The 27,752-nt window shown below is 49.9% G+C and overlaps 2 protein-coding genes and 1 long non-coding RNA gene across 14 annotated transcripts in view; 2 read left to right on the forward strand and 1 right to left on the reverse strand.

The window, feature by feature from the left end:
- The window catches only part of CEP63 (centrosomal protein 63), a 39,609-nt gene extending 34,847 nt beyond the window's left edge, over positions 1-4,762 (forward strand). For all 11 annotated transcript variants that reach the window (XM_039391105.1, XM_039391111.1, XM_039391110.1 and 8 more), the window contains 3 exons: positions 1,094-1,299; positions 1,834-2,131; positions 4,259-4,762. In XM_039391105.1, the coding sequence (XP_039247039.1) occupies positions 1,094-1,299; positions 1,834-2,131; positions 4,259-4,417 (663 nt within the window). In that variant the 3' untranslated portion in view covers positions 4,418-4,762. The remainder of the gene's footprint in view (positions 1-1,093; positions 1,300-1,833; positions 2,132-4,258) is intronic.
- Positions 4,763-5,413: 651 nt separating this feature from the next.
- On the forward strand, positions 5,414-11,141 carry LOC120325271. The gene is made up of 3 exons (XR_005567179.1): positions 5,414-6,527; positions 8,942-9,099; positions 11,121-11,141. It is a non-coding gene; the product is annotated as an uncharacterized LOC120325271 (long non-coding RNA).
- KY (kyphoscoliosis peptidase) overlaps positions 8,019-27,752 on the reverse strand; it is a 28,771-nt gene continuing 9,037 nt past the window's right edge. The window contains exons 1-12 of one of the 2 annotated variants that reach the window (XM_027724998.2): positions 25,541-25,766; positions 24,509-24,571; positions 22,376-22,450; positions 20,698-20,772; positions 20,519-20,560; positions 19,832-19,882; positions 18,061-18,143; positions 17,588-17,696; positions 16,094-16,211; positions 11,578-11,766; positions 10,865-11,055; positions 8,019-10,033 (exon numbers count right to left, since the gene is read on the reverse strand). In XM_027724998.2, the coding sequence (XP_027580799.1) occupies positions 9,126-10,033; positions 10,865-11,055; positions 11,578-11,766; positions 16,094-16,211; positions 17,588-17,696; positions 18,061-18,143; positions 19,832-19,882; positions 20,519-20,560; positions 20,698-20,772; positions 22,376-22,450; positions 24,509-24,571; positions 25,541-25,673 (2,037 nt within the window). In that variant the 5' untranslated portion in view covers positions 25,674-25,766 and the 3' untranslated portion in view covers positions 8,019-9,125. Of the gene's footprint in view, positions 10,034-10,864; positions 11,056-11,577; positions 11,767-16,093; positions 16,212-17,587; positions 17,697-18,060; positions 18,144-19,831; positions 19,883-20,518; positions 20,561-20,697; positions 20,773-22,375; positions 22,451-24,508; positions 24,572-25,540; positions 25,767-27,752 lie in introns of those variants that run through there. The other variant, XM_039391113.1, reaches the window with a different exon arrangement.

A 27,752-nucleotide genomic window follows, 5' to 3' on the forward strand; every position in this document is an offset into this window, starting at 1 on the left:
AGGAGCTGTTCAGCAGGGCTGGCCCTGGCAGTCCAAGGGCAGATTGCAGCCTGGGAATATGGGCTGGATGCCTTGGGATAGTGCACCAGGAAGGGGCCCTGTGGTGGGCTGCTGCTGCTGTGGCACTCCTGAGATTTGGTGAGGCCCTCTTGGCCAGAGGGGAGAAGGGGAGCCTGCATGGAAAAGGTGCAGCCTTGACAGGAATAATACCTTGGAGTTGGTTCATTTTAGTGGCTGCAATAAGGAAGAAATGGTTGGTTTACAAGTTCTGTCTCACCTAAAGCAGAATGGATGCTTCCCAGGGGGCAAGGACTGGATTCAGACAGCTGACAACCTAATGGGAATATAGCAGAGCTTTTATCCTGTCAGATCTGTGGGAAGGAAATACTTTGCTCTACTATTAGTTTGGGGTGATTGTCAAATGTGCCAAGTTCTTGGGAGGGTGTTGAACAGAAGCTTGTGGCTGTTGAGATGGAGAAAAAGCAGAGCTTTCCAGAGGGCTGATATGAAACCGAATAACCTGAGGCCCATTACTTCTGCTTGAAAAGTTCCTGGTGTCTTTTGCCTGCGTGACTTCCCAAAAACTTGGTAGCAGGGTGCAAAGTAAGAAACCTGCTTTAAAAAAAAAAAAGCTCCACAGACCCATGAAACAGGAGCTGCTGATCTTGGCCAGGTGGTCCTAATGCACATTTGGAAAGTCCTTAGATACAGCCGTGATGACAATGAATGAAGCATCTAAATTTAATAGCACTGGCAAAAAGGAAGTGGGAAGAAGCAAGTTGTTCAGAGTTTCAAAAAGAAAGGCCAGGTTGAAATACAGGTGAACTATTCTTGGTCCTTATTTTCCTGTTTTCAAAAGCATTCAGTGGTGAGAGACTTGCTTTCCCAGGTGGATCAGCACAGCCTGTCTGGATGCAGACCCAGTGAGGCATATATAACTGATTTTCCCTCAGGAATGCCTGGAAAGCTTTGCCAGTCAAAATCGAGGTTAGAGGATGGGCCTTAAGGAATCTCTTGCTGGCCTTTGCTCTGGGTCTGACTGTGGTGTCCTGCAAACCAGAACTTTTGACTTCAGCCCTTCTCGGTCTGTTAGGGAAAAGATGTGACCCTGAGAGCCCTCAGGGAAGACTGTGCTGTCGAGCTGCACAAGCTGAAGTCCGAGAACCAGCAGCTGCGGAAGGACCTCGCGGAGACCAGGGCGAAGCTGGAGGTCAGTGCGTGGCTCTGCCCGGATGAACCTCAGGGCACTGCCCAGCAGGAGCCAGGCAAAGAGCCCCAGGCCAGGGCTGTGCAGCACAGGTGAGTGTGGCACGACCCCGAGCGTGGAGGAGAGCAGAGGGTGTGGGGATGTGTGGGTTTTAACGACGTACTGTGTGTGTAGTGTCTCTCTCCAGCACATCGTGCGTCTGGGAGAACACAAGGACTGTTTGGGAATCTGCCTTTGTGCTTTCAGCAGTGCAATAGCTTCAAGTCCCAGCTGGTTTGTGTTCTGCAGAGCCAGCAGTGTTTGTCTTTTGTCTGCCTTTGCCTCTCTCTCTGATTGAGCAGCAGTCTGTGCTTCTTTTGGTGACAGGATTAGATGTGGCCCAGGCAGCTGCGTTCCTTTCTGTTGCAGTTTTAGGATGTACAGGCTGTAGTTTTTGGTATCTACAGTAGCAGAAGAGGGAGAGAGAATTCCCTAGGGACTGGATGTGCATCTGGAAGTGCTGTGGAAACAAGTTTGGATTGCCAGGGCTGTTAGTAACATCTCTGTTAATTGTTACCTCTGTGTGAGTTTTTGCTGGAGTTCAGCTAAGAGGCAAACTCAGTTCTGTGCTCAAACCTGCCTTCCAGGACAGCTCGGGAAGCACAGCACATGCAAGATGAACAAGCAGCCAGGATACATCTCCAGCCTGATGGGACTGCTCAGCATCATCGTGGGGAGCCCCAGAAATGTGGGGCTGCTGAAACGGGACCTGTGCCCCCCGAGATGGGTGAGCCACCCTCCCAGACCAGCAGGAAGAACTGCCAGGAGTCACCTGCCCTGCTGGGAGCAGAGCCTTTGCTCCATGTGGTGGATGGGAACAAAGATTTTGCAGATGAAGCATCTAAGCAGCCTGTCTCGAATCATCAGAGAGAATCTGTGCCTTTGGTAAGCAGTTGTACAGGAGCTGGTTGCTATTCAACAGCTGAAAATAGACCTGGGTTCTCATCTGGCAAAAGGAGACAGGTTTTTGACTGCATGACTTGGCTGCATGGTGTGCATAAAACAAACATTAAACAGGGAGGGACAACCACTGCTGGATGGTTACAGTTGGCCAGTGGCATCCATGTGGTGGCTCCTCAGAACTCCCTTGGGGAAAGGCTTTGTGTTTGTGTTGTTGCTCAGCTAATTCCAGGAGCATGTGGTTCTCTCCATGCTGGTGCTGTACCTCAGTGTGTACCACGACCTGCTCGTGTCCCCTCTGAATTCTGCCTCAGCCTTTGGCCTGGCTCTTTAGCAGTGGCTCAGAGTGGACGTGGAGTGCTGAGTGTTTCAGTGTTTCACAGTCTCTGAGTGACTGGTTGCTGCACATCTGTAAAGCACAGGGTGAGTTTGACCCCTCTGAGTGGGGCTGCAGCAGTCAGCACACTGAACTTAAAGTTGCTTATCCTAGCTGATGGGAAAGTGAAATCCCTGCTTCACTGCACAAGGGGAGGCTGCTATTTTCCCCAGTTGCTGATCACACTTTTTTAGTAGGGAGCAGTGTTGGCAGTTTCTCTGTCCTTTTACCTCAGCTCAGTTGCTGGAGCACTTGCCCAAGATACAGGAAATTTGGACTGAATCACTTCTTCCTGTAGTAATTCAGGGAGGGGAGAATGCTGAGTACTGGTCCTTGCTCCAGATGTTTGCCCTAGCAGTGTTCAGAACATTTCCTCCTCTGTTTGTGTGTTGTTAGCAGTGACAACAGCTATTTTTGTTTTGTGGGGAGCCCAGAGAAGAGGCTCTAAGGCTGATGCACAGATAAGTGGAGGCTTGTAAGGTCTGTAAATCTTGATGAGATTTACTTGACACTTGATTGTTTCAAGACTAGAGTAGTTAGTGGGCATGTCCAAAAAGCAATATTGGGAGCTCAGGGAACTGTAATATTCTAAATGGAAACTCCTCAGGTTGCAGTATTGGAGCTGAAGTGTGAACAGTTCCACTTCAGGGTCTGAGAAGCTCTAGGTCTTGAAGTTTTGTAGAAGAGGACATGCTGCTTTTTGTTTTGAGAGGTAGAAATAAGCTTTCTAAGGAAATGCAGATATTTTTCCTGGTGTTGACTGGGACTCCCTGCTCATGGTCAGGTCCAGGGTCTTTAAATCAGTTCATTTAACATCAGGAGAGGAGAAATTCTTGTCAGTAGGCAGTAGTGGGGTGGGAGAGATTTGCCTGTTATCTGCAGCCTTTTTCTGCTTCCCTTTGTTCCTGGCTGTTGCTAAAAGACCTGAAAACCACAAGACTCCAGGATTTGGAAATAACCACTAGCTTTCTCTTGCCAAGACAATGAGGCAAATTATCTGTAATGGAAAGCAGCCCCTTAGTAACCTTATATATCACATGCCAACCTCTGTGCAGGAGGCTTCTCTTCATCAACTTGTACATTAAGCCTGGTTTACAATGTTGTTTTTGTAAGTTAATAACTTGTGGTAAGTGATGTGAGGAGCAGGAATAGTTCTTGACTGTAGAGGAAAGAATCTGGTGTAGTTTGTTGACCATTGCTGGCTGGACTGAGGTGCTTTTCCCTGAGCCGTGAGAGGAGTTTGGTCTGTACTTGCCTGTGGGATTATACCAGAAGCCCATTATTTCAAGGAAGAACAGGAGGTATATAAAACACTGCAGTGCTGGCCCAGTCTGGCAGTGCTTTCCCTTCCCTGGAGCCCAAACTCTGAGGTGGTGCTGCTCACTGGGATTTTCATGGAGATGAGAAGCAGGATGTAAACCTCGAGGTGCACTAACGCCCAGGAGAAGACCCTGGGTATGCTGTAGTGACCTTCTTTAGCCCTGATTCTTTAGTACTGATTTTTTGGCAATCTTGGCTTGTTGAAAGCAATGGCTGTTGGCTGGACATGTTGGCTGTTGGGAGGGACATGACCTGTGATACAGGTGTGAGACCTGAGTGCTTATTCTGCCCAATAAGGTGGAAGTGACCCAAGAGCCCTTCAGGAGCGTGTTCAGTTGTGTGGTTTGCAGGTCAGTGGTGTTTCTGGCTGAAACTTGGAATGAAGGAATACCTGATATCCCTTTGTTTCCCTTTAGTGCCCCTTGCCTACAGCTTCTGTTGGATCAATAGCTGCAAGATACCTGGAAGAGGAAGAAGTGAGATCCCAGCACATCCTGGAATGTCTGAACGCTCACATTGAGGAACTGAAAAAAGAGAGTGCAAAGATTGTGAGACGGTTTGAACACCAGGAGTGATGTTTCTTGTGGAATCGGAATGCTGGAATATGTGGTTCCAGACTGTGACTGGGGTGGTGCCTATAAATCACTTGCCATCAGAATTTGAGAGGCTGTGTCTCCCACTTGGAGCTGAATCAGCAGGATGGGAGCTGAGGGAAAGGAACTCCTCTCTAACATGTTTGTTCTGATGAAAGGTGTTACACCACAAACATTTTAGTCAGCTTGGTAGGTCAGAGACCTGCATCAGAGCTCACAAAGACTTTGGTGTTTTTAAGAAGCAAACCACTTGCTAATTTTTATGTAAAGTATTTAAAGTATATTTTATACATGTAAAAGCACTGAAATAAACCAGAATGACAAACACCTTTTTTTCTTGTTCATGCAAATGCACAAAGTGAATCTCTGCTGGCTTATCTTGCCTTCTCATCTGGAACTTGGATCAACACCTTTTCCATCACAGCATAGCTGTGTTCTTCAAGGAACAAGGAATATAATTCCTCTTTCCTTTAGGCTACCTCCATTTTCTCCAGTTAATTTGCCCTTAGTGCAGTTTTTTTAGTATTTCCTGGTTCATGCAACTTCTGCTCTTTACTGTCTGTGTGGTATCTGGTGTCTTTATCTTGCCATGCACGGTGCTTGAAGTGCTGCAAAATAGCTGAGGAATGAATGGCTGAATTCTGGTTGTGGTCATGGCTCTTGGAAAAGAGAGTAGTTGGAATGGGCAATGACACTGGATGGGAGGAGAACCCACGAACAGGTGAGGTTCATCCACAGAGCAGCTGCTGTGTGAGCTGGTGTCAGCCTGGTTGGAATCTGGGCAGTCCAGTTGAACTGCTGCATTAAAATGCATCTGTGACCTCTCTTTGTGAATATATTCGGTCTTTCCTTGAGGAAGGTAAGCTATTAATGAGTGAACGGAACTTATTTCTTAAGAACTTGCTTTCTTCCAGGGGCTCTCTGCAGTTCTCCTGTGTCTGAGCCTGCTCAGGTTTTGTGCAGGCAAACTTTGGGACAGAGGCATCCCTCGTCTGTGTCCATAAGTTTCCTGTTCCCTTCTGTCAACTTCAGCTTGTCTTAGAGCAGCTTGATGCTGTCAACAAACGGGAATTCAAAAGCACCACACATGCAAAACCCAAGCGTTAGGTGAGGCAGATGAGTCCAGCAAAGGTGATGCCTGGCTGCAGACTGGGACTGCACTTGGTCATGCAACTCTGCATTCCAGAGTTCAAAGACCTTTGAATCCAAAAGTCCTTTTATTTTGGCTTTCTTCTGGAGTTCTTTGCACAGGATAAAACCTTCAAATCCCTTCTGGATTCTCCTTGTGCAGCCTTTGTAATGAAGTGCTGAACTGCCCACAACTGGCTCTTCAGAGCTGTCCACAGGTAAGTGTTTTTGGGACATCCACCTTGTCCGTCCAGATCTCAAATAAGGACATGTTGGCCATGGGGTGTTTGGATAAAAACTGAACAGCAGAATAGAACAAACTGTTTCCTTTTTGCAGATGAACCTCTAGGTGCACCCAGTGTGTGATATACCAGAACCCTTAGGGATTCCTCAAGTCCTTAGGGATGCCAGCAATTTCAGTTTTTAAATGATACCTCCTAAATAGCACTATATTTCCTGAGGATTTGTTAAGTTAGTTACCAAGTGTTGCATCGTGCAGTGTTTTCAGAAGTTTAGAAGGCATTTTGCCTCATTACTGGTGTTCTCTTCCATATTCCTTTCCTTGAGGTACACTGGCAGTTCATGCTGGCAGAAGGGAAGAGCAAGCCTGAAGATGATCCATTTGTTTAATTAGCAGCTATAATCTTACAGTGTTTATCAATTTCTAATACCTGTAATAAGTAGCTTTGTTGAGAGAGTAGGCTGTAAAACCTTGAACTAATGTGACCTAAAGTAAAATTTAGGGGAACTGCTGAGTTCCTTCTCTGTGCTGGTGTGTGTGCTCTGTCCTTCCCACCTTCTTTCTTTGCAGATGTCCCAAGATAACTGAGAAGTCTGTTCCAGAGCTGTTCTCCTGGTGTTGGAGCCTTGGCTGCGCTGAAGAATGCACATTTTTTATGAGGGGGAGGAGAAGAAGCCGTGTTTATCCCGGAGGGAGATGTCACAGCAAGTGCAGACTTCTGAGGTGCTTTTATCTGGGGCTGCAGGGTTTTTCAGGCCTTTGCAGTGTCAAACCTGCCTTAGAATAATCACCTGGCCCTGGAAGCTTTATAATTAAGAAAGCAGGAGAGAGGTTCTGTGTCTTTGAACTGATGCCTTCGATAGCACTAAAGAATTTCTCGCACATTTGCAGGGCTGAGCCAGATGTTTGTTTTCTGTCTGAGACAAAAGTGTGGAACTTTATTCGCAGTACTTGCTTTTGTACATCACCAGAGTGGGAAGCTGTGCAGGCTCTCTCTGTCTTCATTGTGCCAGAAATGTTCTGCTGTGGGTGTGGCAGTGCTTTGGGTCACTCTTTACGTTGAGGAGTTAAAAAGTCTGTCTGTGCCTCTGCAGATGTGTGTAATTACAGGTGCCTGGGTTTCGCAGGGTTGGATGGCAGGGAGAGGGATTACTCCCTGAGGTCATGCTATGTAGGGGGCAATACTGTATAAACTGTCCTCTCTACTCCCTTGGGGTAATTTTTTGTTGCCCCTCTCATCTGGAGACAGAAATAGAACAGGTGGGGTTAGAGAGAGACCTTGTGAAAGTGAGTCTTTGAGACGAGGAGCAGGGGCCACGCTCACAGCAGTGTCACTAAGCGGAGAGGCTGTGCTGTGTCTGCCAGCTACTCCTGCCTGTTTGTGAGTGAACATCAAGTGTTTGGTTCCACAAAGGGTGTCTGTGATTCAGTATCCTTGACTCTGTTATGTGGAGGAAGTTGTTTTCTTTAGCCCCTAAGCTCTCTGGGATGCCTCCTTATCCTCCCATTGTAAGAAGTGATGTGTTTGACTGGGTCAGTGTGACCTGTGAAATGAAAGCTGCTGCAGTGTGTCCTCCTTGATCTGAAAAGTGGGATCTGAGAAAAAAGTATCCTTCTGCCAGGCACCAAAATAAACCAGGGCTGTCTGTGCTGACAGACAATACTTGCTTTAGCCTTCAAGGTCCTTAGGTAATCAAAAAATCCCCGAGTGTGTCTTGCATCTGTGCTGTTCAGTCTGTGTTGGTGTCCGGGGAGCAGAGCCTGCTGAGCTGCAAGGCTTGTTAGTGTTCCTGCAGGGAGGAGCTGCTGCCACCAGTTTTTGAGGGCAAAGACACTTAGCTGTTTAGGGGAGGACTTAAAACCTGCTTTTATGTCACATATGGAGCCTCCTTGTCTCCCAAGTACAAAAAACCCCCAAAGCATTGCTGTACTCCCTGCACCCTGGAGTAAGCCCTGTTAGGTTACATGTTGTGTTTATGCTTGCAAATCGTGTCTGCAGCATCCTGTGTCCTCACAGAGAGCTCTGATACTTGAATCTGGCTCCAGGTACTCAAGGAAGTCAAACCTGGGTGCTGGGGTAGAGGGAGTAACGTGGGAGTAATCCTCCTGCAGATGGGCAGCCCCATGCCAGCATGAATAACTCCTGCCACCCAGTCACTGAGGAGGAGGGAGTGTAGGAATAACCCACCTTTCTTGTGTGGAAAATGCAGCAGCTTTGTGAAGAGAATTCATATTGTTGGGTCAAGGAAACAGAGTGCAAAAACATAACAGGTTTATTTTCAATTCAAGCTCAAACATAGTATGAGTTGGGTCATGCTAATGCTCACTGACATCTGAATCAATTGTGAAAATGTTGCTCCATCTTAGGGCATGCATTTGTGGTGGGATTCACTAGAAGCCCCCCTTTCCTTGTGCATGGGGGTTTTTTTTACAAGAGTACAGCACCAAATAGTTTTTACATGATAATAATGTCACTCAGCTTGCTATCCCACAGAACCCCATCAGTTTTTAGTTGCAATGTTGCGTAGACAGATTGGAGTAAGGAGTGGTTGTTCTCCATTTTACTGTAGTTTTAGTTATGGAAACACCTGTATGCTTGAGATATAGTTACAGGAGAAAAAGTGTTTACAATACTGTAATATAAAAAGGTAAAAATGATTGTATTGTATATACAATTGTATTATTGTATATTGTAAATATTTATTGTATTTAAGAGTCAATGTAAAAAGCAATTTTGCAGTATCACTTAAATCTGTAAGACAATGAAGTGCACAAGGAAACTTCATGTTGTATCTTCTTCCTAACACTTCTCTCTCTCCTGGGATACACAACTTGACTAAAGATGTACAGAAACTCAGTTTAAATATCCTGAAGTTCCTTGTGCCCAATGTTGCTGCTCAAAACCCGGGTGCACTTTCTTCGTCGGGCCCCATAACTAGGTGAATTCTTCTTGGAGTAGCCCTTGTAAGACTTTTCTTATGGTCCATAATTTGGAAACCAGTAATCACTCTTGGCTAAAGAGTGACCTATGGCCAGACAGTCAGTTGTTTTCTTCAATATATTTGTCTGGACAGTATTACTGAAACATAGGTGAGCTTTTTATCTCATGTCTTCCACTGCTGCTCCCTTCTTAACAGGATTTTCTGTTTCTTTGACCGTCTTCGAGCCCGTGGTCTTGCAAAAGCCTGCAAGTGTTGTCCTGCCATTTGTTGAAAGAACAGATTTTGCTGAGAGGATGAGTGATCTCCTAAAGCTGTGTTGGCCTGGGGCACGTTGGGAAGGTTGGTTCATGCAGGTGAGTGAAAGAACAAGGAGTGAGTATTACTGGGTCTCAACTTCGTATTTGAGGACGTGTGAGTAAAAGCTGTGGTTGGCGTTCTCGTGCACCATCACAAACACCTCTCTGCACCCCGAGGTGTTGCAGGTTCCCTCCCAGCAGCCTCTGTTGTGGGTGAGAGGGTAAGTGTTCTCAGCCTGAACCAGCACCTTGGCTATGCCGTGCATTTTGAGTTTGAACTGGACGTTGCGGTTGGCGGGCAGCAGGCCCGACAGCGGCTCCAGGATTTCGTAGTCCTCCATCCACTTGCTGTAGCTCTGGGGGAAGGCCGGCCACTTCACCTCCGTGTTCAGGCACGTGATGAGGTAGTTGAAGATGTAGTCATAGTTACCGGGATCCGACCTCTTCTTGGAGTAGATTTTCAGCACGAAGTTCCCGGCGTGCGGGAGGTGGACCTTGAGCTCGATCTGGTTCCCGCGGCGGATTTGCATGATGTGCCGCCGGCCCATGTCCTCGGCCAGGCCGCTGCCGTCGGCGTGCAGGGAGCTCAGCACGCTGATGTCCTTGCCCAGGGTGAAGGTGAGGGAGCAGCGCCCGTCGTTGGTGTGGATGGTGGGCTCGCGGTGGGACGGCCGCAGGAAGCCCTGGCGCTCCGAGAACCAGCTGGGTCCCACGGGCTGGTGCAGGTCCTTTGGGAAGCGCGCGGCCTCGTCCACGGACTCGCACTCCACCACGTACTCCAACACGCAGCTGTAGACACCGTCCGAAGCCTCAGCTTTGGAGGGCTTGGCGAAGATCTCCAGCTTGTGCCTCCCTGTCTCCTGTGGGTAGATATCCAGCTTCATTCCGTGTTTTTTCAAAGTCATTAAACCGTGTTCATCTGTTCCCTTCAGCTTAAACGTAAATAACGTGCCAGAGCGGCAATCCACGGATACAGAGGCTTTTCCATTTACTAGGAAATAAAAAAAAAAGAGTGCATAGGAGCATCAGTACAATTTTTGCATGTACACCCTGTTCTGGGAAGGCTAATCTGTCCAAATAAATCGCTGCTTCTCTAACAGTAGAACAAAGAGCTGTAATTGGCAGGTCATAGCTTGGACCTGTGGCCCTCAAAAAGGAGTGGCCTTTGTTTTGGAGATGTGCATTTATCCTGTTCTGAGGTCTGAAATGGAGCTGTGGTCCAATAGAACATGAAAGCCTGTGTGAAATATAACTGAAACTGCCATCAGGCCAGGCTGGACGGGGCTTGGAGCAACCTGATCTAGTGGAAGATGTCCCTGCCCGGGGACAATCTTTAAGGTTTCTTCCAACCCAAACCATTCTGGGATTCTGTAATTTTATTATCAGCCCATGTGCTCGTGAAGGGCTTGATTAGAGGTGATCAGACCCAATTGCTAGTCCAGTAGCTGCTCCCAGGAGCTTCAAAGTCCAGTGTGTAGGTATGAGATACTCTGCCTCCCTGTGAGCCTGTTCCCAAACAGCTTGAAGACTTCATTAAGTCCTAAAATGTTGTTGACTCTGTTGTTGACAGAGTTTTAACTCTGTGTTCTCAGCACTCATAAATCAGCCATCCAGTTAAATTCCTGCAGCTCTTGGAAAGTCTGAGGGACGTGATCTTGAACATGGGCCCTGGTGTTCAGTGGTGGTACCTGAGTGGTTTTATGCTAAAAGAGCTGCTGGACTCAGGGTGCTCGGCATTCCTCAAGAAGGGCACAGCAGCGTGTGTTGGATGCGGGATGAGTGAGGGAAGCTGCTCTACAGCTGCTGTTCCATGGGGTGTTACCTGTTTGGATGATGGGTGTCTCTGGGTGCGAGGCCAGCAGGCCCAATGTGTAGAAGTTGCTGCTGTGCAGCATGTTGTTCTCAAATTCCTTCAGCGTCAGGGTGGGTTTCAGGAGCTGCCAATTACTGTTATCTGGGAAGTGATTGTTAATGAACAGAGCCGGGTGAGTCAGAAAGTAAAACTCATTGTACCTGGAAAAGAGGGAAGAAATTAAAGGGATATGAGTAATAGTAAGAACTGAATTCTTCCCCCGCAGCGATGGTGGGCTCGGCAGGAGGACGTTGGAGTGCTTTGAGCTGCTGACAGACTGAGATCGCTGGGTTTGAAATCCTCCAGGCAGAGAAGAAACCTGAGCTTTGGGATAAAACCCAGGTATTTGCACTTTCTCCCTCCTGAAGAAAGAGGGAGGCCCTGGGTGTTGATTGAAATGGATTCACAAAAGCTGTGAATCGAGTGCCACGGAGAATTGCAAAAATCTGAACGAGTGGTAAGAAGAACCAGTGGCCCTTTAGCAGGTTGTGGCTTGCTGCTCAGGCTGCTGCCTTTCTACAGATCATGCTCTATCCCCTGTATAGGCAGCCCTGGTACCTTGTCAGGGCTTTGGGTCTTCCTGTGGCACCTAAAGTTTGTCCCTGTTTGGTTTGCCAAACCCATCAGCTTTCTTTGTGCCTTCGTGGTGTGTTTATGTATTAACCTAGAGAGCGGTTCTTTACCTGCGGGTGAACGTGGTGAAGGAGTCATCAACAGAACCACTTCCCCAAGTGCTGTCCAGCAAATGCCACCTTCCTTCAATGTAGACAGCGTTCCAGGCGTGGTCAGAATTCCCTGTGAAGGTCTGCCCGATCTTGTACCCGTGTCCCTTGGCATGTCCCGACAGCTTCTTGCACTGGACCCCTGCAATACTGAGAGGGAATGATAAGATGCAGCAGATCTGTTTTACACCTGGCAGGTACTTCTGTGGAAGGAAAAAAGGTGATGATGCCTGAGGTTCTGGGTAGGGCTGTTTGGGCTCTTTGTTCTTGCACCCTTTGCACACGGACTCAGAAGGAGCGTCCCGCTGGAGCTTTTGCCTTTTCCCTCCCAGTTTTTGCATATTCCCTCTCTTTTTGCCTGATGCACCATCAATTCAGCACTGTTAGAGGATGACAAAGATAAAGTGGGCTTAATTGCTCTCTGTCTTGTTACTCAGTGGAATCCCTTTGATGCTGTCCACAATTAGCCCATGTAATTATAAATTAAAAGTGCAGTCTGTTCCTCTCCTGTGACGGGGGGCCTGGTGTTTGACACCAGCTAAGGTATCTCAGACCTCACGGGACTGTGGATGCTGATTTAGTTTCCTGAAAGAGTGAGCTTGTGCTTGCCCAGGGTGGAAATGATTAAATAGTCTCTTTCTAAAAACATAATGAATACCTGCGTGGATGTGTAAATAAGATTTAAATAAGCACTGTGTTAATAAGCTCTCCGCTGATGATAGCAGTGGATTCTAACACTAGCATCTTATTTCAGCATTAATCTAAAATTGCTTCACTTGGAGGATTGTCTTTTGTGTAGGACAGCACTGACATTTTTCTTCCTTATTGAAAAGTGTGCTAAATGGAACAACTACCTTAAGTAATAAACTGTGCAGGCTTCTGAAGCAAGATTGTCTGCATACCGTGGGTTTAGCTCAGGAGAAAAGTGATATTTATGGGGAGGATAATTAGCACGGCTGTTAAGAAGTTGAGGTCTGCTAACAGATACTGGCTGGCAATTGGCAGTGCAGTGCTGCTTGTAGGAAGGACTGTTTTTTCCATGAAGAGGATGCTGGTTTCGAGGGAAGGTGGGCACCTCAGCAAAGGAGGGGAGGGAGCAGCAACAGCGGGGCACTGCCTGTTACGTGGGTGCCCAGAAAAAATGTGGCCAGGCTGCAGCGAATGCCATGGAGTACCCTGGTGCTGCAGGGGGTCTGGAAAGCCCTTGCCAGCCCACAGTCCCCTGTGAGCCAAATTCTATCGTGGAGCTGGGCAGAAAATCTGGAGCAACTCCACTGATGAGACTGGTGAGAGCTCGGATTTGCATGATGTAACTGAGACCAGGCGCTGGCCCGGGCGAACTTCAGGGAAGATTTGATCCTGGGAGTTTCAAGGAGCTAAGCACCATGTTCCCACTAATTTCATGGGGATTGGTGTCTAATCCTTCCAGGCTCCTCTAGACATTCTTGTTAGCTGGGATATTCAGAGGGGGCAGGTTCTGCCATTGGCTCTCACTGCTCTCAATTACAGTGAACGCTGGCAAAGCAGCAAGAAGAGTTTGTGCTTGGATGTGTTCGAAGTTCCCAGAAGAAAGGCTGGAGCATTTAGACAGTGACCTCTCTAGTAATAGGCAAAAATCCAGGCTTAAACATTCTTTAAAAAAGCAGTTCTGTAGTGGTGAAAAGAGTGATCCTGTATAAATGAGTTTATACAGATAAATTAAGCAGGCAGAGAGAAGAGATGGGGAAGGTCTCTAGAGCTTGTGGACGTGGCAGTGTGATGGTGGAAGATGGCCTAAATACGAACTGGACTGGAAGAACTGACTTAAGAAACATTTGGCAACATTTGCTTGGTGTAGCAATGAGGTTAAACACAAAGTTGCTTTTCTGCTTCGAAAAGAGTAGGAGATAGTCTGGATCTTGCTACAGGTAATCCCCAGGATTCAATGGCACCTTGTTCCCTTTGATTTTAGGTTGACTTTGATAATTTCCTCTAAGAAAGGAGCAAATCTGGCTTCCCCAGGGGGAGAGAATGGTTTATGTTTGTGGTAGGTAGATGTATGTCTCTGTACCTGAAAAGAGGGGAAGGTTCTGACTGTAGGAAACAGGAGAGGCAAGAGGCTGTGAAACCTGAATTATTTACAGGCTGGTTCTGAAGAAGGAGCAGCTCAGTGGGCTGATCCACTGTAGGCAGTGCAGCCAGCTTCGCTCCCAGAGGTGCTGCTGGAACCTCTCCGGGGAAAGTAATTGTTGTGCCTTCATCACTAATCCTGGTGAGTGAGTCTCTCCATAAATCCAGGCTGCTGGGTTTGCCCTAAATTGAATTTGTGAATTTACACTCCCTGATTCACTCGGCCGTGCTACCTCCTCAGGTTTGCTTGTCAGATGAGAAGCCAGTTCTTGATAAATGCTGCTGAAATATTGGTCAGGAGCCCATGTTTGCATTCATTGCAATCACATCTGATATTTGGAAAGTGATGTTTCATGGACAGCTTCCCACTGTCTGTGCCCACCTTTCCTCTGTGACAGGAGTCTCAGCTAATGGGAGGAAGTCAGGCTGCCAAAGCTGTGCTCAGAGGTGACAGAGTTGTGTCTGCAACAGGAATTGTTCCCTCTGGCACTGGGACAAGTAAGACTCAATCAGTGTCAGACATTGACTTTGACAGGACCTTTGGGGGGGACTCCTGGTGACTGGCAAATTGGGTTGTTTGTTCAAGTTCCCTCACAGGAGCTAGGTAAAAAAGGCATGATAACACACCTTTTTTTCCCCCAAAACTTGGCTCTGAAAAACCTCCCTGTAAGATAACTGCTCTTTGCCTCTTGTCTTTCTGCTTAAACTCAGTATAAGACTTGAAGAGAGCACGGGAAGAAGGGATGAAGAGATGCCTGTGCAAGAAAGGGGTGTTATCTATGAGTACAGTTTTTCAGGAAAGGAGCTAAACATTTAGCTAAATGACAACAGTATTTGACAACATAATAGGCTGCTTGACTGGGAGGTTTCCTGAATCACATAGTGACTAATCAATCTGGAACTGAGGAATTATGAGTAAATCAACAGCACCTTTAAATAGTCAAAAATATCCTTGGCAAGATTAGTGCTTTTAATGAACTAAACATATGCTTTTTAATGAACAGATGCAAATTTCCTCCTCCCTCAACTGTTAATAACTGTTCCATAAGATGCAGCTATAAATTCATATGTCACCATCCTATTTCTTTATGTTACTCTTTAGAAAGCAAGTTACAATATCATAGAATGGTTTGGGCTGGAAGGGACCAAATACATATCATGGGATATGTTGTTGGTTGGAAGCACTCTCCACTTCAGTATGTTGGTTTTCTTTAAACCTCTCTTTTCCCTGTAGCTTTTGTGGTGAAAACCTTCCCAAAACTTTTGGGATGGTGTGGAAAACCAGTTGTTACTTACACATGTGATTAATAACTGGTCTTGGATTTTTCCAAGGAAATCTTGTACATGGAAGGTGCTCCCTGGGAAAGCCACCTCACAAGCCACCCTCTTAGGATTGCTGTAGGAAGTCCCTTCCATTCTCATGTCCCTGAGTCATCAGGTCCAGTTTTCTCTTGGACAACACTTCTGCATAAGGCTGGTCCCCAAACTCACCAGGCACCTTCCTTGCTTTCACTACTCATCCAAGGCAAACTCCTGGGAGAGGAGAGGTGCTGGGAGAGGAGAGATGTTGCTCCTTGCTGTGGCATTTGAGGGTTGCCTTGTGCTACAGCTGTCTCCTTTCCTTACTGGATTGGAGGGATGTGAGGGAGAAGGGATTTGGGATGCATCCATCTGCAAGGCCCCCGTGCTCCCTGCCAAGGAAGGGGCTGCCTCTTGTGTGATTTGTGATTGTAAAGTTCTATTGTGAGGGAAATTTATGGGACTAATCCCCAGTGAAGTCCATGAGGTTTTGTAGGCAGGAGAATGGCTTTTAGTCATTAAATGCCAGGGTAGCTATAAAATGGGAAGTGCATTATTGCCCTCAATGGTGATGCACCTTGAGATTGGCCTCAGAAAACAGCCTGAGTGTCCCTGTGGTGCTTCTGGAAGGGACAGAGATCTCCAGAGGGTTTTGGGAAAGCTCCTTCTGGGGGTGTGCATACCTCTTCCACGGGAGCACGTTGCAGACAGCGCTCCTTGTTCAAGTCTTGCTCTGCTTTTAACCTTCACATCCAGATACTCCAAGGAAAATCCTAGTTCTTCTAATCAAATTAGCTCCGTGTTTTCATCTGCCATTATGTTAATGCAATGCGAAGCTCAGCAGATGGCACCAAGTAAATTATGCTGGGGAGGGGAGTGGAGAGAGTGGAGGAGGGAGCAAAATTGACCTTTCTAGGACTTGCTGTTTTTCCACAGCATGGCTTGAAAGCTGAAGTCCCATGTCCTGCTTAAAGTCACATCAGTCAATGCAAAGGCAGACAGGATAGGCACGGAGATGACAGGGAATGTTAACTCTCCCTGGCACTGAATGTTTCTGAAGTTAATTTACCTGCACATTTGCTCGAAGAGCTCGGCGTAGCCCTCGCAAATGCTCTTCCCCATCTGAAGCACATCCTCGGCCTTGCTCGACAGCTGGCTTTTGTTGTGGTAGCCCACGACGTCGTATTCTGCAGGAGGGAACACAGGCAAAAGTTCATCCAAAGGCCTGGGGCGGTGGGATCGATGGGCAGCGGGAGCAGCGCTCAGGTTGCTTTTCGTCTCCGTGAGCGCGAGCGGAGAGAAGGGAGCGGTGGCACGTGCTGGGGACAGTGCTGGGGGCAGAGGGAGGGCTCTGCCCCTCATCACCCTGTGCTCTAAGCCTGGGCTGGGGTTTAGCACTTGAATCCAAATGGGAGGAAAACTCTGATTTTTTTTTTTTTGGGGGGGGGAGGGAAGTGGGCATCCCCAGGGATTGCCCTCATGTGGAGGATCTACAGTCTCAGGAGTTCCCAGTAAAAACCAGAGCGCTCTGCATTTGAAGGAATCAGACTGGTGTTACCTCAAAGGAAACCACTGAGCTTTTTGCACTCATTACGTGCAATTTGTATTAAAAATACCTAGAAAGTAGCTTGTTGGGAAATACCTGAAGTGATCCGTTGCAAGTGAGTCATAAAATTTGAGAGTGGCTTGGGTTGGAAGGGACCTTAAAGCCCATCTCATTCCAACCCCCTGCCGTGGGCAGGGACACCTTCCACCAGACTGGGTTGCTCCAAGCCCAGTCCAGCCTGGTCATATTAATACCTGGAAGCATAAGAAGTCTTGATTTGTTGGAATGAATGCAGAAAAGCAGCACAGCAGGGCTCCCTCAGACAGAGCTTGAGGAACCGGTCTGGGAAGGTTAATTCAATGCCCACCAACCTTGGCCGTGTCCACAACCTCTTTCTTAAAATACGGACGTATTTTTCTGATAAAGCTCTCAGAAATGCTGCATCAGCTGCTTCAGCCTCCCCTCAGTGCTGGGGCAGGGGAAGGAAAGCTGGTAGCAGGCTCTGTGCCCGTGTGTGTGCTCTGATGAAATGCTGCCACTGCTTGTCTTTTATCCGAGGGGCTCGGCTGGTGCCTCCCCAGCGTCGGCTCTGAGGTGCTGGAACAGGCTGGCCATTCCACCAGGGCTGTTCACTGGCCTCCAGCAAAGCCATGGAGCACTCTGAGGGGTGTGCAGAGCTGGCTGGCTGCACCCAGCTCTGTATTTATGCCAGAAATGGCAGCTAAAATAATGGTCAGTGCTACCGCTGCATGGGGACAGCAGCCTATCACGGGATTGAGTTGGGTGGGAAGAGGTGCCCAGGGAGCAGTGCTCTCACTGAAAATCCATCCAGGAAAGGAGTTTATATTGTCAGTGCTCTTCCAGGATAGATAACGTTGCATGATGAGAAAACCTCAGGATATATATACCTGAGGTGAACACCTCCAGAAAGCCTTCCTTCCACCCAGCACATGGAACTAGCCCACAGATACAAACTTCCAGCAACAGCCTTATTTTCCATTGAGGATCTCAGCCTACCTATGTGGTGGCATATCCACATCCATATGGCTCGGACCTTTTCCAGCTCAGTCCGGGCTTGTTTAAGCAGGGCTTTGACAAGGTCCTCCACGCTGCTCTTGATGTTCACCTGTGTGAGGAGGAAGCACTGCATTGGTCATGGGGAATAAATCTCTGTGGTAGATCTCCTGTCCTCCCCACTCCCTTGTTCTTCTGAAACCAGTGAGACCCCAACTGCCAGAGGCTCCTCTGCCTCCTGTTTCCGTAACAATGGAACTACAATTCTAGGTCCATGTATTTTTGGTTATAGTTCCCTCCTAGTGTGGGATCTCTTTGCTGATGTTTGCAGGGAAATGGTTTTTCACTTGTTTGGGAGATTTTGAGGCCATTGCCCCATAGCTCAGCCTAAGCTGGTGTCAGTTCTGGGAGCCAGGTTTCATGGAACGTCCCTGGTAGGGAACTGGGAGGAGGACAGAGGCAAAAGCAAGACTTACTTTTAATGCGTAGTCATCCAGCTTCTTAAATTGCTGCAGATCTACTGGCATGGATTTCAAAGAGGATTTGTCCCATGGATACGCTGGGAAGAAACGAGTTGTCATTGTTTTGGGAAGGGAGGGTGTGTTTTTCCTGGCTGTATGGTTGAAGAAGGGGACAGAGCTCAGGGAGGAATCCATCAGCGGGTGCTTAGGGAGCAGAGGACACGAGGGCACCTGCAGGAGGTCCCTGCCAGCTGCATGGAAAGCAGGAGCCATCCTGTCTAGTCTGCTAGAATTTGGGCAGTGCTGGAGTGGGAGCTGCCTCTGTGACTTTGGCACTGCATAACAGCATAGGAAATCCCAGGATATCGTATGGAGGGGCAGGAGATACAATGGAGAACTGGCAGGGAAAATCTGTGCTGTGCAAGCCCTGGAAAAAACTTCATTTCTTAAAAAGCACATAAAGACCTGGATTTGCCCAGGAGTTTTGCATGGTAAAGGGCCATGATTCTTCAGGAATTCAGGCCCATGAGGAATGTCACACTGGGAGCAGTTGGTCTGAAACAACTGTACCTCACTCTCTGTCTGTGTCTTTGCAGGCTTCAGGCCCCTGGTTCTCATCAGTGTGAAGAAAGGGTTAATAACTTGCCCTAATTAATGAGATAACTGATTTTTTTAACAGTCCTGGAATGAGCTGACAGTGCTGTCTCCCATCGGTGAGCCTGAACCTCAGCCCTCCCTGCTCTGCTGGCTGGTGAGAGGAGAACTGAGTGCTACAGCCATCTCTCCCCTGTCCTGTGCTGTCAGAGCCATTCAGGATTGAGACAGTCCTCTAGCTCTCTCCCTAGGATTGTTATTTCTCTGGGAGAAAGGATTTAAGAGATCCTGAAGTGCAGACACTCTTGTGTGACTCCTGAGTGCTGGGAGAGGTGAATGAACAGTGCAGTGGAGCTGCTGTTTGCCTGGAGCGTGGATTGCCTTGGGCTGGGGTTGGGCACAGCTGGTCACTTCAGCTTTATTTGTGACCCTGCTTAGGCAAGTGGGACCCCCCTCTGCCTGCTTAGCAAGTGCTGGGAGCAGGATGCACGAGAGGCTCCAAGAGCCTCCTGTCCCACTTGAGAAGCCAGCAGTGCCTCTGGAATCTGTATTCATCCCCTGCTCCCCCTCCAGCTCCCCAAACCAAGTCTCTGGCCCAGGCTCCAGCCCGCTGTGGGGGTGGCCAGAAGGTCTATTCCTGACTTGCAAAGGTGTGTCTTTAAGGTGAGCCCTGCTCTTCCGGGAAACCTCTGCCCCAGGGAAGGGTTTTGGGGACATCCCACATCCCAGTTCCAGTGCTGCCTGCCAGGTGAGACGCAGGCACAGGGATGTGCATGGGTGGCCTGTATGCCAAAATTCGTGTTTCTATATCAGGCTTGTTTGTTTATCTGTGTTTTCCCTGAAAAGGGGCTGACCCAAAGAGAGAGGAAGCAGATTTACACGTTTAAAGGTTCCCTCTCTATACAGCTTTGAAAATTACTTTTTGTCTTTTGGGAAGGGGATTTTTATTTTTTTTTTAAATTTGGTTGTCAGGGTTGTCTTTGCCAGGTTATAGAGGCACAGCTCCATGCAGGAGAGGGATGTGCAGTGATGTGCAGTTTAGTCTGGGTTGTGTCTCTGCTGAGGAGCCTTCCCTGGCTGTGGAGCCTTGGGAAGGGCTTGGGCACAGTGTGATGTTCCCAAAGCCCCCATCAGCCATCCCGATGGGCAGGGGGTTGGGAAGCCTGAACGCCGCTTGTGGTAAAAGAGTTACCGTGCAGGTCTTTTGCTCCCGGTGGCCGCGGGGCCTCGGTTCCCTGGAAACCTGCAAAGTGGAGAAGGGAGCGTGAGGTGGGAAGTTGTTGGCAGGGGAGAAAAGAGAAGCAGAAATAGGTGGTTCTGGGGAGCAGGACTGGGTGGAAAAAGCTGGAACTGAGGCTCTTCTTTGCCCATTCCCTTGCATTCTGACATGGATGTCAGCACCCTGTGGAATGTGCTCCGAGTCCCCTCCCTGCCATCCCACCGAGGCCACATTCCCCAGCAGTCAGGCATCTCCTGTTCTAGCCCGAGGGCTGGGGACATCAAACCCCTGCCCACCACGGCCAAACCCCCCAGGCGTGGAGGGGGGAGAGCTGAGCTCCAGAGCTGCCAGGCTATAACCCCACGGAGAGCTCTGCGGCCCCTGGAGGGTTTCTGAGGGACCCCACGGCTCCCAGACTGTCAGCACCTGCCTTGTGCCAGGGCTGGAGGAGGAGGAGACCCCCCCACCCCAGGAGCAGAAGGATTTTGCTCCTCAAGCCGCAGGCATGGGCAGGAGCCAGCAGCATCTGCCTGTCAGGGAGAACGGGGTTGGCGGCCTCTCAGGAGCCCCCGACGGGCAGGAGGAGCCCGCGTCCTCCTGGGAGCAGATTCCCGGGTGAGGGATGGCTTGGAGACGTGCTGTGGTAGAGCAGAGCCTCACCTTTGTTGTTGTGTCCTCTCAGGCCAGGGAGCCGCTGGGAACCTGCAACAACCCGGCACGGTGAGTGGGATGAGCACAGCCCTGCCCCGGGCACAGCGTCCCCTCCAGCTCCCCGGCTTCTGCACAGGGAGGGAAGGATGCTCTCAGCCTCTGCCAGGGCTTAAAGCCAGGGAATGTACCTTTTTCCAAGGAGAGTATCCTGATGGGTTTGAGGGGGGTATCCTCAGAATGAATCTCCACTGTCACTTGGGTTCCTGGAAGAAATGATGATAAACTCCCTAAGAAATGGAAAACTAACCAGGATTTGGAGAAGGGCGGGATTGCCTGCTGAGGCAGCTCTTAAGTTCAGACAAAGCAGCAGCTCTGGTGATTGCAAAAGTTTATCACCATATTAAAGAGCTCTTGATGGAGCTGTGGAAAGCAGAGAATCAATGTCTTTCATTGATTTTTCTTGGAATTAAACAGAAAAAGGCTTGGAGCGATGAAAATGGTTTTACTTGTGATACTAAAATGTCTGGCAAAGGCCTGTAAGAGGCAGTGTCCTGGCAGAGCCAGATCTAGTTGTGCCATGATGCTCCAGAACAACCTCCTGTGGAAACTGGAGCGTGGTCTTTAAAGTTCCAGAGAGAGAAATACAAGGAAAAAAGTTAGGGAGTGTCTTATAAGAACTACATCATTTTTTTGACAGAGACTGCATTTTTTGGGCAGGTATTTCGGGAGGTGTTGCAGCCCCTGAGGTTCCCTGGAGGAGCACAATGTGCTCCTGGGCTCCTGTTTCAGATCAGACAGAGGTTACTTGGGAGACTGAAGGTCAAGATGTTAATGCACCTTGGGGCTGCCATCCAGTGATACCACCTCCAGTTTTATCAGGAATCTCATAACATTTGGGGTTTTCCTTGAAAGTCAGCTCTTGGAACTGGCTAATTAGGTGGGGATCTGCACTTTCATCAAAGAATAAGTTTTACCATAGCATTTAACTTTAGAAAAGTGAGGTTTCTCCTGGGATTATGCAGAGAGGTTTGATGTCCTTTAAGCTCCAAAAGCAGAAGGTAAGAAAAGCTGTAAAACCCCTAAACACTAGAGCTTGACCCCAGTTCTGGGGTGGGGCAGGTATCAGGGTGTCAAGATCACAGCTGGCTGGTGTGTTTTGTCAGTTAATTCAAAGAAAAGTGAAGTTATTTCTCAAAGGGATGAATCCTGCAAATGGTTTGATTTCCTTAAGGTTTTTTTATATTTTCAGGGGTCCTTTTCTATTTCTCGTGATTATTTTACAGCTTTGGGGTTTTGTGGGTTTTCTCACCAACTTCCAATGTCTCGTTTTTTGCCCATATATTAAAATTCTTAGTTTTCAAAAAACAGACTTGCCATTGAAGAATGCCTTCTCCCAGTGAGTTTAAAAGTCATTTAACAAATGAGAAATGTAATTCCACAGGAATTTTTCAAAGTTCTACATCCTTTGCTTTAAAAACTAATGGTATGAAATGGTCACTGATGCTTTTATGACTTTTTTTTTTTTATTATTCCTGATCAAGACATCCTCATAAAGAATCATAGAATCATAGAATCATAGAATCATGGGATGGTTTGGATCAGAAGAGACCTTAAAGCTCCTCTTACTCCAACCTCCTGCTATGAACAGGGAACCTTCCACTAGACCAGGTTGCTCAAAGAAACACTTGTTCTTCTCCTTGTGCTGTGTGCCCAGACAAGTCTTTGGCCAGCAAGTGCTTTGTGTTTGCAGCTGGCCCAGGTTGGGGTTTTATCTCCCTTTTGGGGTATTCTGAGGTTATTTTATTAGAGAAAAAGCTTGTTGGCAGCTCACTGGGGGTCTGCTCTGTCTCTTGGGTCATGACTTACCTTTGTCAGAGCCCGAAGTGATGGGTTTTGTCTTGGGTTTTGTCTGCTCCCAGGGCTGCCCGGAGACACGCCAGCCTGGTTGCACAAAGGAAAACATCTCAGTGCCTCGGGGAGAGCAGAGGTGCCTGGCATGAAGGGAGGTTAAATCCGTGCCCTTGCTCAGCAGCAAAGTAAGTAACGACCCCAAAAACTCAACCCTGTCCTCCAGCTTCAAAACCCAGTTGCTCATGGCCCAGGGGTGCCTGACCCCACTCCAGGGGGATGTGCCAGCCCAGGCTGCTGCTCAGGGTGCAGGTCAGGAGCTTGGGCACGGGTGTTTGAAGGGGTAGGTGGGAGGAAAGGACAGCGCTGGGGGCTTGGAGGTGAAGTGTTGGTGTGGTTTTCAGTGTCATTCTCATCTTCATCTGTCCCCTCTGGGAGCCCCTGGCTGTCTCTGCAATGCTGGCTGGCCTGGGAATCCTTGGAGCAGAGGGAGGTGTGGGAAGCACCTGGTGTGCCTGGGGCAGCACAGATCTGCTCCCCGGGCTGTGCTGACGGCAGCAAATGCCAGGTGATACTGAGCCCTCATTCCCACACTGCTCCCGTGCTCCAGCCTTGCCAGAGGCAGGGTGCATGTTGGCCAGGGTGATCCCTCGCTCTTTTCCAAAGTGTTGTGGGATCACCATCCCACCAGCCAGCAGAGACCAGCACCAGAGGAACCTGGATTTCACAACTTGTCCAGGTACCTCTCGTGCTGTGTGGCTGTGACAAGGGTCTGCCCCAGAGTGATGGGACCTTGTGGAGTGGGGCCACAGCCCCTTTGCCTCAGTGGGCTTGGGGATTATACGCTTGAAAATGTTGTGGCAGCACCAGGGGTGTCAGAGGCTTCATCAGGACACTAATGTGGCTGATTGAAGGGGAATTCATTAACCCCTGCTGTGCCAGAGGAGCCAGAGCTCCTCTGGTGTCTGAATTCCTCAGCAATCCTCACAGGGGCTTAAACAATGCCTAAGGTAGAGTTGCGAGGGAAGGATTCCCATGTGCATCCTAAATACTCCTGCCATTAATTCAGAGTGGGAAATGATCAATAAAGACCATCCTCTCATACAGGAGGCTCTGACTCTGCTCTGCAGCTCTGGTTGCAGACCCTCTTGAGCATGATGGAGGGAGAGAGTGCAGAATATTTATTTACTTCCCAGAGCGGAGGCTTTTGTTACCTGGTTTGTAAAAACCCTCAAAGTACTGCCTTGCCATGAAATATTGCTTGTTCCCAGACTGTGAGCACCCTCCAGCCACCACTGATTTCAGAGGGACTTGGGTCAGGGCTCCTGCTGAGCATTCTGCTGGGAGCAGCCGTGGCTTTTGCACGCTGCTATTGTGTGGCCTGTGGAAGCAAAGCTCCTCCTTAGTGTAGCTAAAATCTACTGTCTGGTACCATGAGAATTAAGTGTCTTGCTCTACCTTTGCCCACGGCTTTCTCTGCTAAACACCATGTTAGGCTTAGACTACCAGGAAAGCAGGTGGGATGGTCTGACCCCTTCCCTGAGAACTGCTCTATCCCCTTGCACTACAGTCCTGGGGTCATGTTCCTCCTGAACTGCTTCAGGGCAGGGGACTGGGAATTGGCAGGGGAACATCCAGGGCTAGCAGTCACGTTGTTCCTGGATAGGAATCACACCTGCCTTGTACTCAGTCTCTGAGTGAGGGAGATGAAGAAAAGACTGGTGGATAGATGGTTGAGACCCCAAAGGTTCCTCACCTTCCACATCCCAGACCCTGCCTAAGCTGCGTGAGTGCTAGGGAAGTCTCTGGAAGCTCTGTCTGCAACCTGAGTGATTTGGGGCACTGAATTTCCCCTGCCATCAGCTGGCTGTGAAACGTAAGAGCTCCGTGTACCTGTAACACGAGCGAACTCTGTGGCAGGACAGTCCCTGCAGGCGGGTGTGTGGGGGCTTGGCAGTGCCACAACGTCCCTCCTGCCCACGGGGCAGAGGAGAGCATGTGGGAAGCCCTGTGTGTGCCTCCACTGAAGCCCCCTGGAAAGGGATGGGTTGGTTGAAGCACATTTGTGCTCCAGAGGCACCGATGGGTGCTGAGGGCTTTGGGCTGCATGTGCTGGGGTTGGTTTATCAGTAGAGAGGAACATTCACATACCGTTAAGGTCTCTCCTCTGAGGTGGCTGTGATCTGCTGTTTCCATTGCCATCATCTTCCAGACCTGTAGGATATAAACAGGAGATTGGCAGGGTGTCCTCCTGGAGTGAGGTGCTGGCACTGTCTGGAGCCAAGCACCCCAAACCCTCTTATGTAACCCATCAACCCAGCTGAACTCAGGTGTCATCGGGATCCACCCTCCCTGTCTCATCTGCTGCATTGGGCGCAGTTCTTGTTGCTAAATACTGAGAGGCAGAACGTGCAACAGTCCAGATCTAAGTCACTTTGATGGGCAGGTGCTGGGTGCTGTGTTAGATGAAACATGAACACAACTTTTGTGATAGCTTTGCCTATCCTTGTTAGCCTGGGACTGGTTGCCTGAAAATCCTTGCTTCTCCCCAAGGTTTTCGAGCATGAATATTCCTTCTCCTCCCTTTACTTCTGCAGGGAGGGTGCCCTTACAGTTGCAGAGCACAGCCGTGGCTTTTTGGAAGACCCGCTGCAGGATAGGAGCTGGGCCAGAGACGCCGTCCCAAGCTGCAGCTATAAATGGCTCAGGACAGTGATCGAGACAAAGCCCGGGCACACTGCAGACAAAACAGTTTTACCCTGTACTCCGGTGCAGTAGGTACCGCGTGGAGTGAAACGGCCGAGCCCTCTCCCCGCTCCCCTCGCACAGCCGGGAGAGCCCGTGGAGGCACCTCGGGGCCACTGCAGGGCACAGCAAGGTGCAAACACGGTCCTCGGATTAGTGCCTGTGCGTGTCCCCTGCTCCTCCTGCACCCTGGGCTGCGCGCCCCGGCGCCGGACCGAGCCCCGGGCATTGCACGGGCAAGGCTCCGCTGCACCGGGAGCGCCGGCGCGGGCACGCCGGGCTTCTGCCAAAACAGCTGCACGTCTGGGGGTTTGCAGCATGTCTGCAAAGAGGAGAAAGAGGGGGGGAAGCCCAAACCCCGCTGCAAAGCTGCTGCTTCTCTTTGCCGTCTGCGCCCGCAGCCCTCCCCGCCTCGCCCCGCCGCAGGTGGGACGTTACCTGCGCCTCGGCCGCCTCCCTTGTGCCCCTCTCGCTGCCCCTTCTCCTTGCTCGCTGCCTCCTCAGGGCGCACAATGAGCAGCAGGTTGATGGTTACTGCACTGGGGTCTGTCTTAAAGTCCATGGTACCCATCAGTGCATGGCCGGGGCGCTCCCGCCGAGCTGCCGCTGCAGCGAGCGGCCGGCTTTGCTTCCCAGCCTTGGAAAGGCGAGCGCGCTCCCGCCCAGCCGCAGCCCCGGCCCTGCCAGCTGCACCATCAGGGCTCTGCCAAAGCCGACCCTAATGAAGAGGTTACAAGTCACCTTTGAAAGGAAATCGCAGGAGGGATCCGTTTCCTAAAGCAGAGGAAGGAGCTGCGTTTTGGGCGGGGGGGTCTGGTTTCAGAGCGTGCCCCCGGCTCCCTCCCCTCGCTGCCCTTTTCGGCTTTAAGCACTTGTCTACACTCAAATCCCCCAGCACCGCTGTTCGCTGGGGGGGATTCGCTTCCCGGCGCTGGCACAAATCCTTAAAAGGCTTTCTCTTTGGATCCTGTCCCCCGGCAGAACTCAAAGGATGCTTAGGAGCGTAAATAATAACAATAACTGCGGCAGGAGGGCAGCGGTGGGGCCAAGGGGCTGGATGGAGAGCAGGCACGAGCCTGTGCAGCAGGGAGGATGAGTCTTTGCAGGGCTGGCCGGTGTGCAAAGGGACAGCAGTGATGGAAATTGCAGGGTGTAATCCTAACTGTCCCAAAGGATCCAAAAAACCCAGCTCCCACTGCCTCATCAGCCCTTGAGCCCGGCTCTCTGGGGTAGCTGGAGACGGCTGATCAAAAAGGAAAGCCCTGCAAATCCCTGGCTTTCTAGTAACTGTCCCAGCCTGCAGGAGAGGGGACATGAAGGGTTACAGTGCAGGTTAGCAACTGGGCTCAGCTGGTCCCTGCAGGTCGCAGCAGGGGCTGGCAGGGACAGGCTTTCTAATTTTACCCCTGGCCCCTGTCCCGGCCGTGCTGCCAAACCCCCGCTGGCTTGGCCGGGGGTCCCGGGGGAGCGACAGCACCTGTGGGCTGAAGGGCTCTCTGGCAGCTTTGGGAAGGGCTGCAGGAGGCACCCACTGGCAGAGAGGGGGTTCGGGAGCTTGGCATGGGCGGGGTGCTTTTTGTGGGTGTTGCTTTTCAGGCAGGAGTGAAAGAGCAGTGGGCTCTTCTGGCTGCGCGTGGGGAAAGTTGTTGTCCTGGATCCACAGGCAGGAGCTGGTACTACTACCTGGTGTTATGTTACTATGTTTGGAGGCACGGGTTTTCCCCGTGGATCTCCATATAAATCCTGTTCCCTCCCCATCTCCTGCCCCTGTGCTGTTCCTGAGCCCCTTCCAAAGCAGGGACAGCTGATATGCCCCCGTGCTCGCCTGCAAATCCAGCCCTGAGCAGCTCCTCAGCATATCCAGAAATAGCGTGCGTGACCACGGGGAGCCTTCCTCCACCCAGCTCTGCTAGTGCATCTTTGCACCATCCTGCACCCTCTGTGCCCCCCTGGATGGTGCCACAGCATCCCTGCCAGGAGGAGAGTGTCAGGAATGGGATGTGCGGGTAACCCCCAATAATGCAGCGAGAGTTCCGTGTCGGGATGGATGGTAATGTTGTCGTTAGTCCAGGTAGTGGTTCTGTTTTTAGTTTGCTCATTGGAGTGGTTTCAGGTTCAGGGGTTTCTAGTTCAGCTCTGGCCATGAGGAGCTGGCTGGAGGTGGTTAAACCTGGTGAGGAGAAGGAGGGCCAGATGCATGCTGAGCTGTGCTGGGCTCCGCCAGGCAGACTTTCCAAGCCATCTGGGGCTTGCCCGTCTCCAGGTCCCCAAGATTTATGGCTGGAGTGACTTTCTAATCACACTTTTGCCATCTGCCTGTTGGCCTTTAGCACTCCCCTCTCACCTGTCACTGAGCCCTGCAGCTCCTGCCTGTTCCTGCCCAGCACGGAGCACCCTTTCCTCCCCAGCCACTCATCTAGGGTGCAGCCCTTGGCCCTCTGGGCCTTTCTCCCTCATGTCCCAGGTGGGACAGTCTGATCTCCTGAACTACTCATTGGCATGGCTGAATCCTAAATCTGGTCTCCCCTCAGCCCTGGACCAAATTCTGCTCTAAGCCTCTTCGCTCTGCTCCTGCCTCCCACCCACAGGGATTTCCCTGTGTGTCCTGGCTTTGCTGCTCCTCCAGATCTGCTCTTGCCCTCATTCCTCT

Source organism: Pipra filicauda, unplaced genomic scaffold (genome assembly GCF_003945595.2).
Source record: "Pipra filicauda isolate LSUMZ 115617 unplaced genomic scaffold, ASM394559v2 scaffold90_size2875636_pilon, whole genome shotgun sequence".
Classification (NCBI taxonomy): domain Eukaryota; kingdom Metazoa; phylum Chordata; class Aves; order Passeriformes; family Pipridae; genus Pipra; species Pipra filicauda.